The following is an 18,968-nucleotide window of genomic DNA, read 5'->3' on the forward strand; positions in this document are numbered from 1 at the left end:
TTTTTAAGTAATTGACTCTACATCATGTCTGTATTCCCCTTCATATGTAAATATACTTATAAAAAAATTAAAGAACCATTCCACCGAATATCTGCATAAAATAGTTTGTTAGATTCCAGTACAAGTTCAGCATTTACACTTCAAGGCTTTGAAACTTTTAAACTCTCTTAGCCTAGTCCACCAAGCAGAAGCTGGGGAGAAGTGAGGAGCTGAATGCAGATTCGACAAAAAAACCCAATAATAGGAAAAACTGGTGTACTGCAGTCCAAGCAGCAACACACACCTCCCCTCTTTATTTGTCTCCCAGCTTTATTTTCTCTCCTCATTCTCTTCAATTAGTGTACGTGATGTGGTTGTGCTACACAAATGAGCATTGCTGTAAACAAACTAGGAAAGAAACAGAAGAAACAGATGAGACACAAAACCAGAATGCTACTGCTGGACCATAAGGAGAGTTAACCTATCAGTTACAGTATCCTTGGATATGCCATTCCCCAAAGAGACATATATAAATAGAGATATCAGAAATAACTAAGTTTTCAGAGGCAGCTTACCTCCACAAATAAAGGAGATATAATTGCAGATAAACACTGAGACAAAGGACGCCTGGGGGTATCTTTTTCCTTTAAGAGAAAAAAGAGTGACATCTGTAATAGAGTGAGTGTGATTAACATTTACATTGTAGCTTCAAAATAACCCTAACTGAGCCTGAGCTATTTGATTTCTGAAAATGCATCCTCTTTGTTTTCTGTATTTGTTTCATAAAAAACTAGTTCTGATACACTACATATAAACATAAAAATTAATATATAAACATGCACATATATGAACTAATTCATGTAGTACATTACGTTTTAATACCATCTATCAAAGTATGTGTAAAGTGATTACATTATGTGTGGGTGTGAATTCAATATGAAGAATCATTAAAGATTAGCAAAAAGAAAAGGAGTACTTGTGGCACCTTAGAGACTAACCAATTTATTTGAGCATGAGCTTTCGTGAGCTACAGCTCACTTCATCGGATGCATACTGTGGAAATTGCAGAAGACATTATTATATACACAGACACCATGAAACAATACCTCCTCCCACCCCACTCTCCTGCTGGTAATAGCTTATCTAAAGTGATCATCAAGATGGGCCATTTCCAGCACAAATCCAGGTTTTCTCACCCTCCGCCCCCCCACAGACAAACTCACTCTCTTGCTGGTAATAGCCCATCCAAAGTGACCACTCTCTTCACAATGTGTATGATAATCAAGGTGGGCCATTTCCTGCAGAAATCCAGGTTCTCTCACCCCCTCTTCTGCAATTTCCACAGTATGCATCCGATGAAGTGAGCTGTAGCTCACGAAAGCTCATGCTCAAATAAATTGGTTAGTCTCTAAGGTGCCACAAGTACTCCTTTTCTTTTTGCGAATACAGACTAACACGGCTGTTACTCTGAAACCTGTCATTAAAGATTAGGTTTTTGTATGACAAAAGTGCATTACAAAACAATGCTTCTCGAAGAATGTACAGTGAAACTTACTAAAAATGTGAAGGGTCTGATCCCACTCCCTATGTCTTGACACATGCAGGTACAAAATGCTAAGTCAACCATAATAAAACATTTAAAAACAACATCACACATATTTACAAAAAATCAAACTGTAAGAGTGAAAAAGTATTACAGGATGAAATCATGTTGATAAGAGAGCCGTGCAATACAAGCAACAACTGTAATCTACATAATTTAAAAGACTTTTTGCAGATTTTTTGAACTGTCAAAGGAGTATTTTAAGTGAAACAAAATTTGAAAAAATGTTGGATGACTGAACTAGATTAGGTATGTTTAGATGTATATCTGTCTAGTATTGCTTTTAGCATTAAACATTAATACAGTACCTTGTTACTTTCTTGTTCCTCTGGCTGGGCTGCTCCATTCTCTACATTCTTGGGGTCTTTTTCTCTGATTGTAAAGATCCAGTCCCCTGAATCACGGCCACCTGTGGCCTGGCCATCAGTTTCACTTTAAAAAAAAATACTAACACGTTTCAGAATTTTTCCTTTCCTACATTAGTAATATTGATTTAATAATGCCAAAATAAGCTTAAAACCTTCACATTTGAGAGTGAATTTAGAACACCATGCTTCTCAGGCCAGTGAAAACAATGCATGTGATAAGAATGATTAGGTTGGGTCTTAAGTAAAGATTTTGTTTAAATATTGAACAAAGATGTTTTTCTGTATATTAAATAAAGATTAAGGAGAAAGACAAACATTCATTTACTACCTCTGACAATGGTTTCCAAAACTGTAGGACACTAATGATATTCCTTTTTAGAAGTATGACAGATGCCAGCAGAGGGCTCCAAATTACTGGAAAGTTGGCAAAAGTTTTTGGAAAGTTTGAACACATAATTCTGTCAGTGCTCATTTAGCATTGTAGTAGGCTATGCAGAGAACCCAGACAAGAACAAAGTCAACGTCTAATGTATTTGTATTTCTTTATTTAAATTTAAAATAATAAATATACCTCTCCAAAAGTCTAGACGTCCTAACATAGTTATACAATCAATAAAATTCAACCTCAGCTGCATTAAAATCATCAGTTCCACAGTAACTTAGCCAACCACCAAGCCAATGCTCCCTTTAAGTGCACAGCAATCTGGTACGGCTGCGCATCTCAGGTGGCTGCGAGTGCAGCCAGTACCCATGCTGCCTGCCAGCCCCTCTTACTGGAACTCATGGTGAGTCCTCTCTGCACTGCGGAAAGCCTGGGGCCAGCAGGAAGAGTAAAGAGCTTAGTGGGGTGCTGGGGGAGAGGCAGACACTCTCAGCAGGTAGGAGAGCGTGGCCCTCATAGGGTCTTGCTCTGCCTATTGGCCTCAGCACTCCTTCCGGAGCCCTTCCTTCCAGAAGCTCCTCTCCGCAGCACAGGAAGCCTGAGAACAGGGAGGGTAAGGAGTGGAGTGGGAGGGAGCCCAGTCAGCCAGTATAGGGTCCCACTCCACCTGCCAGGTCCTCCTGCTGCAACACTTGGCAGCTCCTCTCAGCCCAGCAGGGAGCTATAGTGCAGGGAGAGGGGACCTGTGCAGTTGCTGCTGATGGGGTAGGGGTGCCCAGTCCGAACCCTCCTTCATGCTCCAGGCTGTGAAGGCAACTCCCTCCGGGGGGGGAGAGGAGAGATGAGAAGTGGGATTGGATCTGGGGCAGAGAGGGAGGGGAGTAGGGCTCAACCCAACAGAGATGGGTAACGAGTGGTTGTGGGGAGGCAGAGAACTAGGGGAGTTCCACCAGTCTTGCAATTGGGAGCCAGGAGTTAGAATCCTGCACAGGTGATATCTTTAGGGAATTCTAAGATACTTATATTGGTGCCACAAGAAAAAGTATTGATTTCAATAGTTTGGCTGTGGCATGGTCATAAGTCATGTTACTCATTACAGCACAGGAATATAAGCTACATTTAAAATAACTTGGTGTAATCTTAAACCTCTTCAACCCAATATTTAACAGAATGGAAGATGCCGTGACTAATTACAAACTGACTGTGCAATTTAAATGAATAGATTGGCGAGTCAAAGGTCTATGTAAACATGATAAAAATATGATATGCACAACTCAATACAAAAAAAATCTAGAGGGAATGTTGCTCCTGCCTCTTAGTCATCTGGGAAACACATCCTCAGCCTTTTCTAAAAACCTTCTCAAAACAGACATCTTTTGCGGCATGCCCCCAAAGTTGCCAAATTAGGCAATTTTTGGACCAAGGCAGGGAGCAAGTTCCAGAGTCTCAAAGCCCTCCCATAGAAAGCCTTTCCAGCCACTCTCTTATTTAGGGCTTTATAGTTCATAAACACCTTAAACTCCACCAAGACACCAATGGGCAGACAGTACAGATCCTGAAGCAGTGTTAGATGCTCCCAGTACAATGCTCAGCTCAATAAGCAAGTTGCTGCATTCTGCACTCGCTTCAGTCGCCAAATATTTTAAGGCGTCACCTCTCCCATCCCCCCTCCACCCCCACCACACATTGAAGTAGTCTAATCTCAAATTGAAAAAATCATGGATAATATTGGTAAGGTCCACATCTAAGTGAAAAGATCACTATCTCATAGCCAGAGGTAGATGGTAAAATGCTGATGGGGTTACTGTTGTAATATGATCATTGAGCAGCAGCTGGGGAATCTAAAAATCACCCATAAGTTGCAAACACTAGTAACTAAGTAATTAATGGCAGACAAACACCTTCAATCGAAAAAAGAAAAGGAGTACTTGTGGCACCTTAGAGACTAACCAATTTATTTGAGCATGAGCTTTCGTGAGCTACAGCTCACTTCAGGGGCTGATACCTTTGAAATCTCCTATCACTGCTTCTCCCAACCCATCACCACCACCTCAGTCTTCTGTGGGTAGAGCTTCAGCCAGCTCACTCTCCTCCATGCTCCAATCTCAACTCTGGCTAAGGTGTTGCACTGCAACACTGGAGTCAGATGAGATGGAGACATACAGATGGGTGTCATTAGCATAATGAAAAACACCACACCCCATGCCTCCTTAGGACCCCATATACATGTTGAAAAGGAGGGTGACAGAAGGAACCCCACAACACTGCAAACTTCAGAACTGTTCAGTAAAAGGAGCAACTCAACTACTCAATGAAAGGACTCACAGATGAAAAAACCGAAAGCCCTTGAAGACCCGCCCCATCAACTCTCACCAGGGTTCATCCTTCTGCTCAGCTGACAGATCAAAGGCAGCTGACAGATCTAATAATACCAGCATGGACACTTAGTCTTCAACCATATGATTAGTTCAGTATCTGTGCGACATCCAGGTCTATACCCAGATTGGCATAGATCAAGAAGATCAAAGGCATCTATATACTGAGAGAGTTGTCTCACTACAAGTTTTTACACAATCTTATCTTAGAAGGGAAGATATGATACTGGTCAACAATTAGCAAGACTGTCAGCATCAAAAGGTACCTTCTTAAGCCAAGGCCAAACTATTACTTCCTTCAAAGCAATGGGTAGCCTATCCTCTCTAAGAGAGGTATTGGCAATCTGCATAAGCAAGGGAGCCAGTACTTCCCCACCGACCTCCACCAGCCAGGAAGGGCAGCAAGGGCATGGATCCAAAGCATAGGTTGAGGAAACAAGTTCTCTCAACACCCTCCAGTACCTCAGGGAGCATCCCTATCTGGAACTGTAACAGAGAAGACAATGCCTTTGTTCTCTCAAGACCTTGCTCTCCCACCACGGAAGCAGACAGCCCACCCAAATCTGATCAATCTTGCCCACAAAATAAAACACGGTTACTTAACCTACAGTAAATGTAGTTCTTTGGGGTGTTGTAGACAGTGTGGATCCTACTCTAGATATACAAGCATCCCATGCGCACAAAACCGGATTTTTTTAGCTAGCAGAGTCTGGCAGGGCTATGCCTGTGCCCTGTGCATCCTCATGCTCTTTTATGAGGATATAAAGGAGGGAACAGCCCTGCTCCTTCCTCAGTTCCCTTGCACTTTGAAGCCTGTGATAGCTGCGAAAAGTTAAGGGATCCACAAGGACAACAACGACTCAAAGAACTGAAGTTACCACAGAGAAACTAACTACTGTATTTTCTTCTTTGAGTACTTATCAGTATGGGTCCCAACCTAGAAGACTGATAAGCAGTATCCTCTTTGCAGATAGGAGAGGAGTCACAGCTGTATCAGTCAAAGAGTGACTGGAGCACAGCCCTTCTGAGGTTAGCATCGGCTCTTACCACTACATCAAGTGCATAGTGCTTTTACAAAGGTCAGTGGTTTACTCCAAATAGCTGCCTTAAAGCCCTTAACAATGGTACGTTTCTGAAGCAGGCCAAGGATGTCACCCAGTCAAGTGTGCTCTCACACTGAAGGAAGGGTCATATCAGCCATGTGGTAGCAAGTGGAGAGACACAGAGTGATCCACTTCGATAATCTTTAAGAAGAAATTGCCTTATCTTCACATCTACCCAATAGAGCAATAAAGAGGTGGGAAGAGAGCCTGAAAGGTTTTGTCCTGTTCAGTCCTGGAGACATCTAGAGAATGCAATTTTTTTCCTCCAAAGGAGTGTAATTTTGAGAAGACCAATAAGGGGACTGATTAGTTCAAATGTAACTCTGACACTCTGCTGCCATAAGACTGGACAGAATGCTCAGGTGAAGGGGTTAGAGGGCTGATGTCCACTATTATAGCAAGGACACTTCTTAGGTTAGTAGTTCAGACACCTATGGCAAGAGAGCGTCCATTGCCTCTGCTGGTGTTGCTGCTGTGGATGATCCTTTTTTGATATGTTGGAGGTGTGTATAAGCAATTGTAACACACTGTTTTCTCACTAAATAGCGCTCATCTATCAAATAGTGGGTCTTCTATGATGGACTGTACTTCACAGGGAATGACTGAAGCCTGGAGCAATGAGGCCCTTCTCATGGTCATGGCTGTGGTCATGGTTCTGGGCTGGCTGCATATCAGGAGCATGCACAGCAGCCTATAGGAATGTTTTCACCACTAGCTGTCCCTCCTGCAGAATGCCCTTGATATCCTCTGTAGCTTCATAGGGACCTTTACAACTAGTATCAAGACTCTGTGTCATGTGAGAAAACCATACTTCACTAACATGGCCTGAAAATTAGCTACCCTCAGGTGAACAGTAGGCAACAAGTACAATTTCTTCCCAAACAGATCCAGTTGTTTTGGATCTTTCTCCTTGGGAGTTCTCTCGGTTGAGAAGGACTTCTCCTGTACCACTGAAATCAGTATTGATCCAGGATTAGGACAGGTAATAAAAATTCTCTAATCCTGATGGGGACACATGGTAGTGTGTCTCTGTCCATTCTGCTGTTAGAAGTGCAGTGGTCAGCATCTGCCATAGTGCCTAAAAGGGGTCCAGAATCCCATCATTTCTCAGAAAGGCAATGCGTGCTGGGCTCATTGCAGAAAAAAACCTCAAAAAGTGATTTCTCTGCAGTGACAGAGATTTCAATCTCCAGTGCGTCTACTATCTGCAAAGAGGTATTGAAAGGCCTTAAAATCATCTGGTGCTGGTGCCGGGGCCAAGGCCATTGCCTCCTCCTAGACTTCTTTAGGAGGTGAAGTGGAGCACTGGTGGGTCTGCACCTCAGATCCCTGCTCCTCCTGACAGTCATATGTCTGGGGTCTCACCAATGATGTGGCAGAGGGTGATATTCTCCTCTTCCTCTTTGGGGATTGCACAGTTCTTTAGAGCTTTAGCCTGTTTTCCACAAGTAGTCCCAAAAGGGCCACAGTGGCATCCCAAAAGGGCCACAGAGGGGATAGCCAGTATTCGGACTGAAGTTTACCCCTGGAGGAGAGGGGCTAGATCAAAGGCTACTGTGGGCCACACCGGCAAGTGGATGAACTAGAGACAGCCGATTCCCCCGGAAGAGGGGAGAAAGCAGAGTAGGGCACAGCTAGAGGGCCGTGCCCAGAAGAGGACACCGCCTTCCAGGGAGTGACGCAGGTCTTAGAGGTAGAACAGAAATGGTGGCGGTGAGACACCACTAGAGGAAGGTGCACCAGCAACCAAGAGCTAATTCCCAGCACGGCCACCAGGAGGAGCCAAGGTGGTGAGTTCTACCCCATCACTGCCCATGAGGAAATTAATAATTTTGTCTTCAGAATAGGGTTTGAATAGTATGCAGTAAATGAGACATGGAATCACATATTGAACAATTAGAAAAAAACACGATATTGAACAGGTCAGAGAATCACAAACACAGTTACATGTGGGACAGAGAAGACTGTCCATGACCATTACAAGATATTGTATCCTTGCTTTGCACTGTTCATGTTTTTCAAATAATGTGTTAATACACATTGCTTTAAAGCTGTTAACAGTGACATGACAAATATGCTGCCACCTTACTCTGTCATGGGCTGTTGCTTTCCAGTTGCTGTGGTTAATCTGACATGCTTTTAAGTTTGATTTCATTGTGTCTTTATATTGTTTGTACTGGCCACCATGAGAAAGGAGTTTGTAGCTGACCATAAAATATATTCTCAAGTATTCTCAAGTCAGCCATGCCAACGAGCTGTGCAGACCAGTCAGTTGAACTTTCATGAGCATGCTCTGAATGCCAGATATCCAATGATTAAGAACTTTGATATTGAGAATTCTGTCCAACCATTTGACCATGCAGACAGACTGAAGACATTTTGAGACATTTACATTTACACTGAACAAGGCACGAGAAAGCATACAGTATCAAAAAATCCTGCACTCGCAGAGAGATTGACTAAATAATTTCACTTTAATATTTTTATTATCTTTATAAAAACTTGAATACAAAATACAATTAGCTTTTTCAATACAAATTATTTGTTTAGGAGTACCCATCAAATGGCAGAATTTCTCAACTCAAATTACCTGTTACCTATTATCTTCTCCTTTCCATCAATCACAAAAAGGAGGAAGGCACTAGTAGTACTTTATTCTGTTCAGGTTCTTATACTACGCTCATCATAGCAGCACCTGAACATCTTCACAGCAGTACTCGTAGAGAATTTATTCTCCATGAGTTCCCCTCTAACATCTACTCATGGCTTCAGTGGATGTGCCTACAGTGCCACCAGGAGCAACTATTAATACCCTCTGTTCAGGAGCTGAGCCAACCCAACTTTCTCCACTTCTCCCTAGGGAAAGGATGTCCCACCAAAAGTCATATTTTCTGAAGGAATTTCTAAAAGTTAAGACACCAGAAAATGATCCTCCTCCTTCTCTTTCTATGCCTCAGAGTGAAGAAAGCAGATTTCCCTTCACCATCATGACCTTAAGTATATCAATTCCTATAGCCCTAATGACCCTGTTGCCAATATTTGGAAGCCTTAATTGTGAATGTCCATACTTTAAAACTGAGTATCCATTCAAATCAGGTCTGGGGAAGTGCAAACCATGTCCCAAAGATCCCTAACAAATCATTCAGCAAAACCAAGAAAGATCAGACTTGATATTCCTGCTATTTCTAAGATAAGAAATAAGCAGAACAACACCTCCCCCATCCCCGCTTTTTTAAATCTACTTTTAGGACCTCTTTAGACAAGAACATCAAAGAAGTAGAAGAGAGCAAACCCTCATTTTTTCTCCTTTACAAGTCCCATTTATCTCTAAACTTCTTGGTTACTTCTTGATTTTTAAAACATCAGGAATGTACTTGCACATTCTTTAGCTTTCAGTTGCTGATACGTACTCTCAATCTTAACTTCAGGTTAATAGAATTGGTTTAATTTAGTCATGAACATAATTTATTTGTTGTACTTTCCAGCATGACAGAAAAGAGTGTGTGCTGAGCACTGTATGACTGAAACAACAGTTTGAGATGCCAGAGCAGATGGAGCAAACTGCAGCATAAAATATTACAAAACACACCCTCCCTCAACAAAAAAATTATATATTTTATAATTAGTCTTCTTTCACCTTTCTGGGCTTGAAAGCCCTCAAAATATTTCAATTAAGTTTTTAACTTCACATGCCTGGTGAGCCCAACATTTTTTAAATAAAGAACATCAGCTAACTAGACAAGATGATACACAACTGCTTAAGAAAATTCTCCTCTTCTATTCCTGTGTTTACAATTATGTTATAGATTCAACAAACTTACGCATCCGATTCTTCAGAGCTGGAGTCATCATGGCTCTGTTCAGACTTCCACCTCTTGTGCCTATCAATGAGCTCTGCCAGGTAGGATGTTTTCTTTGCATTTCGTATTATGAATTTGTGTTTCAAGAGCTCCTTTGCTGTCGGTCTCTTAAAAATAAAAATTAATTGTAAGCTACAGTCTAACTTTTTTCTCTATATTTGAAACAGTTGAGATGACTCACATATCGTGATTTGAAAAACAAAAGAGGAAAACTCATGACAAATAATATAAACAGAAACTTTGATGGCTTAATACTAAACACAGAAACAAAGAAATGTAGGGCGGGACGGGACCTAGAGAGGTTATCTAGTCCAGTCCAGCACCAACCATACCTACAACCATTCCTGACAGGAGTTTGTCTAATCTGTTCTTCAAAACTTGCAATGACAGGTTGAAGCTTATTTCACTGCTTAATTATTCTTAAAGTTAGAAAGTTTTTCCTAATATCTTACCTATACCTCCTTTACAAGCTGATTATTTCTTGTCCGACCTTCACAACAACTGATCACCAGCAGTGCAAGTAGGCTGCTACACCGTACCAGCAACCTATTTATAGCCGGTATGGCATACCAGAAAGACACAGCAGCAGCCCAGCCGGAGGAGAGAGCTGGGAGTTCTGCTCCTTTCCCTGCTGGGAGGAGCAGTGGGGAAAGGAGCAGAATGCCGGCAGCTCCTCCGGCTGCTGCCCCCCCAACCTCCAACCTCGCTCCCGCCCCAGCCCTATCTCTGGCAGGGTTGCTGCTGTAGTATGAGGAAAGACAGAGATGCAGCTCCGTGCCTGGAAGAGCAGGGGGTGGGGCTGGGAGTTCTGCTCCTTTCCCTGCTGCCCCTCCCAGCAGGGAAAGGAGCAGAACTCCAAGCCCCTCTGCCCCCTGCCCCTGCCCTTCCAGGCATGGAGCTGTGTCTCTGTCTGTGTACAACAACAGCAGCCTCACCGGAGGAGAGAGGCTGGGGGGGAGGGACTGGGAGTTCTGCTCCTCCGGCGGCTGTACTGCCCCCACCCCCCAGCCTCATCCCCCAGCCCTATCTCCAGCGTAGCTGGAGGAGGACAGAGCTCCCCTGCTCCAGGTAACATGGGATGGATGTGAGGAGGGGACAGGAAGAGCGTAGGGGGCCCGGACTGGGCGGTTAGGAGTCACATGGAGGGTCACATGGGAAGGTCATGTGCCGCCACCCCACCCCCCCGGACCAGTAAGACATGGGTTTTACTTGCACCACTGTTGATCACTGTCCTCTTTATAATAGCCCTTAACATATCTGAAGGCTTATCAGGTCCCCCATCAGTCTTCTTTTCTCAAGACTAAACATGCCCTGCTTAACCATTCATCATAGATCAGGTTTTCTAAAACTTTTATCATTTTTGTTGTGCTCCAATTTGTTCATATCTTTCTTAAGGTGTGGCACCCAAAATTGGATGCAATAATCCATCTGAGGCCTCACCAATGCAGAGCAGAGTGGGATAAGTGCCTCCTAAGTCTTACATAAGACACTCTTGTTAATACACCCCAGAATGACATTAGCCTTTTTTGCAACTGCATCACATTGTTGATTTATATTCTATTTATAACCACTATAATCCCAGGATGCTTTTCTGCAGTATTACTGCCTAGCTAGTATTACTGCCAACCTATTCTGCAGTTGCGTATTTGATTCAAATCCTATCTAGTTTATAAAGCTTAGATTGTGTTTTTGTTTTATTTCTTAGGTAATCTGCTTTGCTCTGTACACTCGCTACTTATAATCACTTAAAATCTATCTTAACTACAAATGTAGTTAATACATTTGTTTTATTTTTTTTTTTTTAACCTAAGATAGTGTGTTTTGCTAGAAGTGTTTGAGGAATCTGCTCAGGAAAAAAACTGCTGCATTGTCCTCTCCACATTGAGGGAGGGATGGATAGGTAATGAACTTATATTGGTCAGACTTTTGACCAGGGCAAGATGGTACAGATCTGGAATCCTAGGCTGTAGAGCTGGAGGACAGTTGGCTGGAGCCTCTCTATTGTTAGTTCATGAATGGCTGAGGAGAAGCATTCATATAACTGCAGCTGGGTGTGTCCCTGCCTGTGTAGATGTGTGTGTGAGTGCAGGATCGGGAGCGGTCTGCAGCTTCTCACAGCCTCACAGTGTGAGAGGGGACCCAGATTGGTATGTCAGAAGGCTCAGCAGTACTCCAGTTCCAGGTTGCACCACAGGGACGTCCATCATACCTATTTTTCTGACATTGAAGTCTGAGGCAGTCTACTCTGTCCCTTCTCAGAGACAGGAGGCTGATTTGATCCCAGATCCAAGAACCAAGGCTCCTAAGGCCTCCTCAACAAGAAAAGGGTCTGAGAGCCTCTGCTTTTTATGAACATATGATTTGTGAAGGTCCCAATAACAGAGCAGCAATCTGGTGAATGGGATTTCACAAGGCAGAACAAATAGATGTACAATTAACTGCTGACACATAGCAGACACACACTAATTAAATCCTCCATTCTTATCTTGATTTTTAGTAGCTGGATTAGCTGCATTAATGGTACCCCTCCATGCACATTTATTGGTTCCTTCCATCAGCTCAGCAACAACATGAGGTGGAACCACCACCATCTTGTTTATCTGGTGTTCTGTTGGGGAACTGATCAACCTGAGCCAAGTTGAAGCACTCACAGATGAAGTCTGAGAAACAGCATCACATATGTGGATGCCAACCTATGGCCCAGTAGCACCAGACACATCTGCATCATCATAGTCAAGTTTGATTTTATCCCGAACACTAGCGATTGCATTGACAGAAATCTGAGAAGGCTAGGCTCTCTTTGAACCAGAGTCCATTAGGACTTCTATGAACTCTATCGTCTGTGATGGGATAAGACTATTTTTCATAGTTCATGAGAAGACCCTGCTGCTAGAACAGGTAAAGTGCATATTCTAGACTTGCTGCCAACTTCTGCTGGGTTCTGTCACATATTAGTCAATTGTCCAGGCGACGGTAGATGTGTAAGAAGGGTGTCTTCTGCCTTACTTGGGACTGATATATGTAAGCCTTCTTTTAGGAGTTCATAAATTCCCAGAGACTTTAAGGTAACCCTTGAGGGAAAGGCGTGCTTCATCAGTTCTCTGGCTGAAGAGGACAATTCCCTCAAAAGACAAGTCCTCTGTCGTGACCTTTATGCCATGTGGTAATCCCAGTGCCCACAGCCATGAGACCCATCTCATACTAATGGCCTTTGCCATCAACCTTGCAGCCATATAGGAACCAGAGTCATCAGCACCAAACTATTGCTGCCAAGGTAATCTGTGCCAGGACTGTTGATGTGGGGGCTGTCAATCCAACTGGGGACTTTGTCAATGTTGAGGTGGCCGGCATCTACATTGTTGGTGCCGACTCTGCCAGTGCTTTCTTCACCATTCCACTGTCCGATCCCACAGTGTGATGAATGCTCAAGGGAGTGCTGACTGATGCTAATTGATGCTGGTTCTAACAGTCACTTCTGGGTCCAAAGTGACCTGCATGAACTGCTCAAATAAATGCATCTTGTGCATAGCATCCCTGGACTTACCGTGCAGGTCCTGGAGGAGAAGGACTTGCACACAAAGCACTTATCTAAGATGTGGCTCTCTCCTAGGCAGAAAAGGCACTGACTGTGTCATCCTTAATGGAGATCAGTCCATTGCAGGACATGCAGAGTTTGAACCAAATACTTTTCTTCTTCAAATAGGTTGAAAAATCCTGGATTAAGGTCTCCGAAGACTAATCGGTCAGTCACTCGCTGGGTTCCATCTCACTGTCACAGGGCAGTAAGAGGGAACTGGGAAGAACCATGGCCATTCCACTGTTGATGCCCTTGCACGGGAGTATGAGGTGATACAGGGTGTACACACAGACACCGCAATTCAAAAAAATCCAATCTAAAGCGCTTGAGGAGCGTATGCTCCTACAATGGGATCTACACAGACAACAACATCATCTGACTGACATGTCTACACTGACATATTACAAGAAGAACACTCATTCTCATCCAGTGAAATTGGGGTAACGTCTGTAGGGCTCGGAGATGCCTGAAAGAAAGTGTTGGGGTAAGTCAAAGATGAAGAATGAGGAAACAAGATAACAGATTTTAACAGACCTACTGGATCAACAGGGAACCACACAGCTTTGCACTATGAGAATTCAAGAAACATCAAAGTTAATACTGTCTATGAGAAAGAAAACTCATTGAGACTGTTAATACACCTGTATCACAAAGACACTACGTAGTAACCTTTAACACATTCTAGAGGAAACAGAGTACAAATTCCCTGTCTTTCCACAAAGCCAAAGGGCTGAAGAAACAATATGAACACAAAGCAAAGGGGCTTTAGGGGAAGAAACAGGCAACCCAAGAAATCACTACGAGTATTGGAGAACCTACCAGGAAGAAGGCAAAGTAACTAAACAGGATACACAGTACTATCCTAAACAAAGCCAAAGGACTGGCTAAGAGCTGAAGCCTGCCAAGATATCAGTTCTGACTCAAAGCTCCTTTGCTGAGGCACTGGCTATTGGTCTGTTTTTGTGAGTTATGGTAATTCCCCCCTTTTCACAGACTGGACGCACAGACTTAACTAGATCAGATTTTCTCCAATATAATTTGCTCTGCACTGAGAGTTGACTATTCTAAACTTAAAAATAACATTCAAATACAGTCCCAAATTTGAAAGTGAGCATACATATGTAAAAAAAATGTGGCCAGTATTTTCCTAAATCATTTTATAATGATGACCGTTTAAACAAATATTTTCTTAACACTAAACTTTTGCTTTGTCCTACATGGACCATTAGGAGGACAAGTTAGTGACTCCACTGTTAAAGATAAACATAGGGGACTCTGCAGTACAAATTTGGTCAGGGGGCTCCCTAGACAAACACCCCTTTCTCCACACACAAATGACCTCGGCCCGTTTCACTTCCCGCAGCCCCCATTGGCCGGGCACAGCGAACCGCAGCCAGTGGAAGCCGCGATCGGCCGAACTTGCGGACGCAGCAGGTAAACAAACCGGCCCGGCCTGCCAGAGGCTTTCCCTGCACAAGCAGCAGAACAAGTTTGGGAAATACTGAACTACAGAATGATAGATTTTAAGTGATTATAAGTGATAGTAAACAGATCAAAGCAGATTACCTAGCAAATAATAAGAATGCAAGCTAAGTCTAATATATTAGATCAGTGGTTCCCAAACTTGTTCCGCCGCTTGTGCAGGGAAAGCCCCTGGCAGGCCGGGCCAGTTTTGCTGCTCCAGGCCAATGGGGCTGAGGGAAGTGGCGCGGGCTGAGGGACGTACTGGCTACCGCTTCCCGCAGCCCCCCATTGGCCGGGCACAGTGAACTGCATCCAGTGGGAGCTGCGATCGGCCGAACCTGCAGACGCGGCAGGTAAACAAACTGGCCAGGCCCACCAGGGGCTTCCCCTGAACAAGCGGCAGAACAAGTTTGGGAACCACTGTATTAGACAGATGGGGTTTGAATTAGCAATATCTCACCCTGACTGATGATACAAGCAGGCTTGCAGATTCTTAAGACACAACCTGCATCTGCCTTGCAGCTTAGGTTCCCCTCCCCCATTCCAAGTCCTTTGTCTTCCACAGCTTCTTTCAGGTGTTGAGTTGTGGGGCAGTGAAGACAAATCATGCCGTCACTCTCCATCTTATATAGTTTCTCCATATGGTGGGAACCCTTTGTTCCAAGCTAAATTCCCAGCCCAGTCTGTGGAAAAATAGAGGTACCAAAATGGAGATTAGTATCATGTGATCTGGTCACATGCCCTTGCGTGCTCCCGAGTCAGAGCAGCCATTGTCCATAGGCTGTCTGCAGCATTTCCAGGAAGGCTCACCAGGTGGGGGATAAGCTTCTCCTAAAGCCTATTGTTTCCCTTAATGGCCCATTACCTTGAATAGGCCCTTCACAATCAGTTGTCTAGACTGGAAGCATCTTGCCTGGTGGCTGTCATCCAGTGGTAACCACATTTGAAATACAGATACATAGTCACTATTCATAACTTCAGATACAAAAAATGATACGTGAACACAAGTAGGATAATCATATTCAGCAAATCATAACTTTTTCATAGACGCCTCACATGCAATGTTTTGTACAAGATGCCTCAAAATTATGTCATAATCATATCATAATTATACCACTATGATGAATATGGGGTGCAATGTCACACAGCCAACACTGAGAGGTAGAGCACCATGTCAGTTTCAAGTCAGTTTTACCAAGTGTTTTAAAATTGAGACAATCAAATCCGTTTGAAATTTGGCATGCCAACATTTGTGTGTATTTGGGGGTTGTGGTGTTTTGTTTTGGTAATCCTAACCTTGTTCTAATGTATATGTAAAGCCGCATTCTAAATTTTGGGAATTAAGCTCTCATGTTCTGAGAGGGCATGAACAGCACCGGGCAGCCTTCTGTGTGCAAATTTTACACTGTGTGCAATATAAATCTGCTTGCAACTAAATTATTGCGATGTCACACATTGAACATGATTTCACTCTCTGGGCTTGTTTAAATGAATAGTGTGCAGCAATCTGAGGTGTAAATCTACACCACATTAGCATGCTAGGCACTAATTGTTCATGTGGTCCCTCCTGTGCACATGAAAACTTCCCTAGTATATTCTAATTTACTCCCATTTGCTGTACGGTAGCAAGGTCCATATGGACAGTTAGTGTGTGGCACATTAGTGCACTGTCAATGTACACTCAAGCCTGAACATATAAAAAGAAACACTCAAAGCATTGCAGGGAATAGAGATCTCAGCAATTGTGTGTGTTCAGGTGATATCCCCACCTAGCACACGAGAAACGAAAAACTAAGAACTTGCCACATAAGCTTTTCAGTTCACTTTTAAAGAAACAGCACTGTAGTGTGTAGTAAAAAAAGATTATGAAAAAATGTTAGAAGTACTGTACTTTGAGGCTTTCAATCTAATTTATCTAAAAGTTTTCTTCACGGTGAAAGTCCTTTTTAGTACACATGGACAAAAAAAACCCTGTACATAACAGTTATATTATAACAGTTATATTCCCAATTTAGGCCTTTTTGGAAGAATTCTACGTACTAAGCTCCACAATTCATACACATTTTTAATTAAAAAATCTTTGTTGTTTTAGCTAGCAGTCAGTCATCACTATAAAATGAAATTCAGCTTTAAATAAAAATGAATTTCCTTTTAAATGTTGTCCTGACTCCCCATGAAGTAGATTTCTATTCGAAAATCTCTTGGTGTAAAAAGCTCCTTACAAGGAATTCATGCAAAACACTTAGATTCTTTACTACATGTTGATAGTTGTATGAAAAACAGAATATATTTGTAAAACTCACGAAGCTTGGCTCCTTGTTCAAGCAGGCCTCAACAAATTCTTTGAGGGGTTTACTGTAGTTTTCTTCCAGTGTTGGTGGATTGTTCTTTGGAATGAGGAACAAAACCTTCATCGGATGCAACGCTGAATGCGGTGGCTTTCCTTTTGCAAGTTCTATGGCTGTTATGCCTAATGACCAGATGTCTGCCTGTAACACAAACAATATTTATAGATATATGGGAGGCCAAGGGGAGCATGTGAGGAAGAAAGAAACAGCTGATTTTACAACTTTCTTGCAAATTACTGCTTTCAAGAGTATGTTTTATTTTTGTCAAGAACCACTGGTTACCTTGTACCCACTTCCCCTATTCTGTGTCTCCTAGAAAAATGTAGTAGTTTGAACAAAACACAGAATTAACTCATCTTATGCTTCATTTACTGAATGAAAATACTATCTTGTTAAAAAAGACTAGAGTCTGAACCTCTTCCCTGGAACTCTGGGCATCTACTCTTCATATAAAATATACCTATTAGTCTCTTTTATTCAACAACCTACTGCATCCCAAGTTTTAAGTATGGGACACAATAACTGAATAAAGTTTCTAGAAAAGGCCAAGACTACTTTCACATGGGTCAATATGATTTCTGGAACAGCGCCCTTAAGGAAGCAATACACATATGATAGTTACACCTGACTAAGTACCATATCTGATTTGCATTTTATGTTATAATTAATAAAACACCACCTTCAAATCATGTTTATTTAATTAATTTAAACTCCTATCCAAACCTGAGGCCATAAACAAGGATTTAAAACAGCAACAATAAAAATCCTAATACAACTAAGATACAAAGATTTTCAGCCAAGCTGCAATACAATATAGCCTATGTAATAATGTAAAAAGTTATAACCTATGTCCACAATCATCATCACATAAAACCCATAACATAACCACACAAAAAGCCTACTATAGGAAATAAAACCCCAAAACTATTTATCCCAAATCCCTCACCCACCACTTCGTGGAAAATCCTGGAAGAACAAATATGCCTTGTAGCATCTTCTGAAGATTACCAGATCGAGGCCCTGAGAGATCAAAGAGAAGTACGAGAATGGAGATCCAGAGCTGAGGATTCCTTACTGCTGCTGCTAAGACATGCTGCTAAGACCCCCACCCCCCTTTTAAATCAGAGGACTGTATGCTCAGATGTCTCTGCTGACAGCACAGCTTCACCCAGAGAAGCAATATTTATGATTTTAAGGGCCCCAAAAATGTAGGACTCTGTAAGTCAAAATGCTTTAAATTCCATCCAGAAACTAATCTGAAGACCATGCAAGTCTCAGAGCACAAGGATAATATGCTCTCCACATGCAGCACACTTAATATGCAGCTTTCCTAAATTTCAGATAGCCATTAAAGTGCGGTCATGGTGTGAAAAGTGACCAACTATAAAAAGGAAGTGTAGGCTTCCATGCTGTGGGGGACTGACCTCAATATTGATGCAGAAATATATTAATAAATTATAGATAGACCATAGGTGAGGCAATATCTTTTATTGGACTATCTTCTAGTGGTGAGAGAGACAAGATCTGAGCTTACCGAGAACTCTTCTTCAGGGAGACATCTCACCAACCTTGTCTCTCTAATATCTCTAATAACATGGCTACAACAAACACTGCATTAATAAATCAAACTTGTTGGGACTTTACTGAATAGTAAAATATAGCTACCAGTAGTTATAGCCAGGATGCTTGAAAATATAACAATATCAGACTATGTACCTTATAAAATGTTCAAGCTGACCAAAGGAATTGCAGGAGCTTCTGCTTTCTGTCACCCTGGAGACCAGCAAATGTCAGGAAAATAGCCCTCCTTAGCCATAAAACCATGCTTATACACCTAAGAGTGACTTATCTAGACCAAGACACCTTCCCTCTTATATAAAAACACCAGTTTGGTAGAAATGTAATCCTT

At 42.4% G+C, this 18,968-nt stretch overlaps 1 protein-coding gene across 1 annotated transcript in view; it reads right to left on the minus strand.

Moving 5' to 3' along the window:
* The window catches only part of STK24 (serine/threonine kinase 24), a 127,827-nt gene that overhangs the window by 12,456 nt on the left and 96,403 nt on the right, over positions 1-18,968 (minus strand). Inside the window, exons 6-9 of the mRNA XM_074962898.1 lie at positions 17,015-17,200; positions 9,632-9,777; positions 1,891-2,014; positions 555-623 (exon numbers count right to left, since the gene is read on the minus strand). Of these exons, the coding sequence (XP_074818999.1) occupies positions 555-623; positions 1,891-2,014; positions 9,632-9,777; positions 17,015-17,200 (525 nt within the window). The remainder of the gene's footprint in view (positions 1-554; positions 624-1,890; positions 2,015-9,631; positions 9,778-17,014; positions 17,201-18,968) is intronic.

The sequence above is a fragment of the Natator depressus genome, chromosome 1 (assembly GCF_965152275.1).
Source record: "Natator depressus isolate rNatDep1 chromosome 1, rNatDep2.hap1, whole genome shotgun sequence".
In the NCBI taxonomy this organism is placed as follows: Eukaryota; Metazoa; Chordata; order Testudines; family Cheloniidae; genus Natator; species Natator depressus.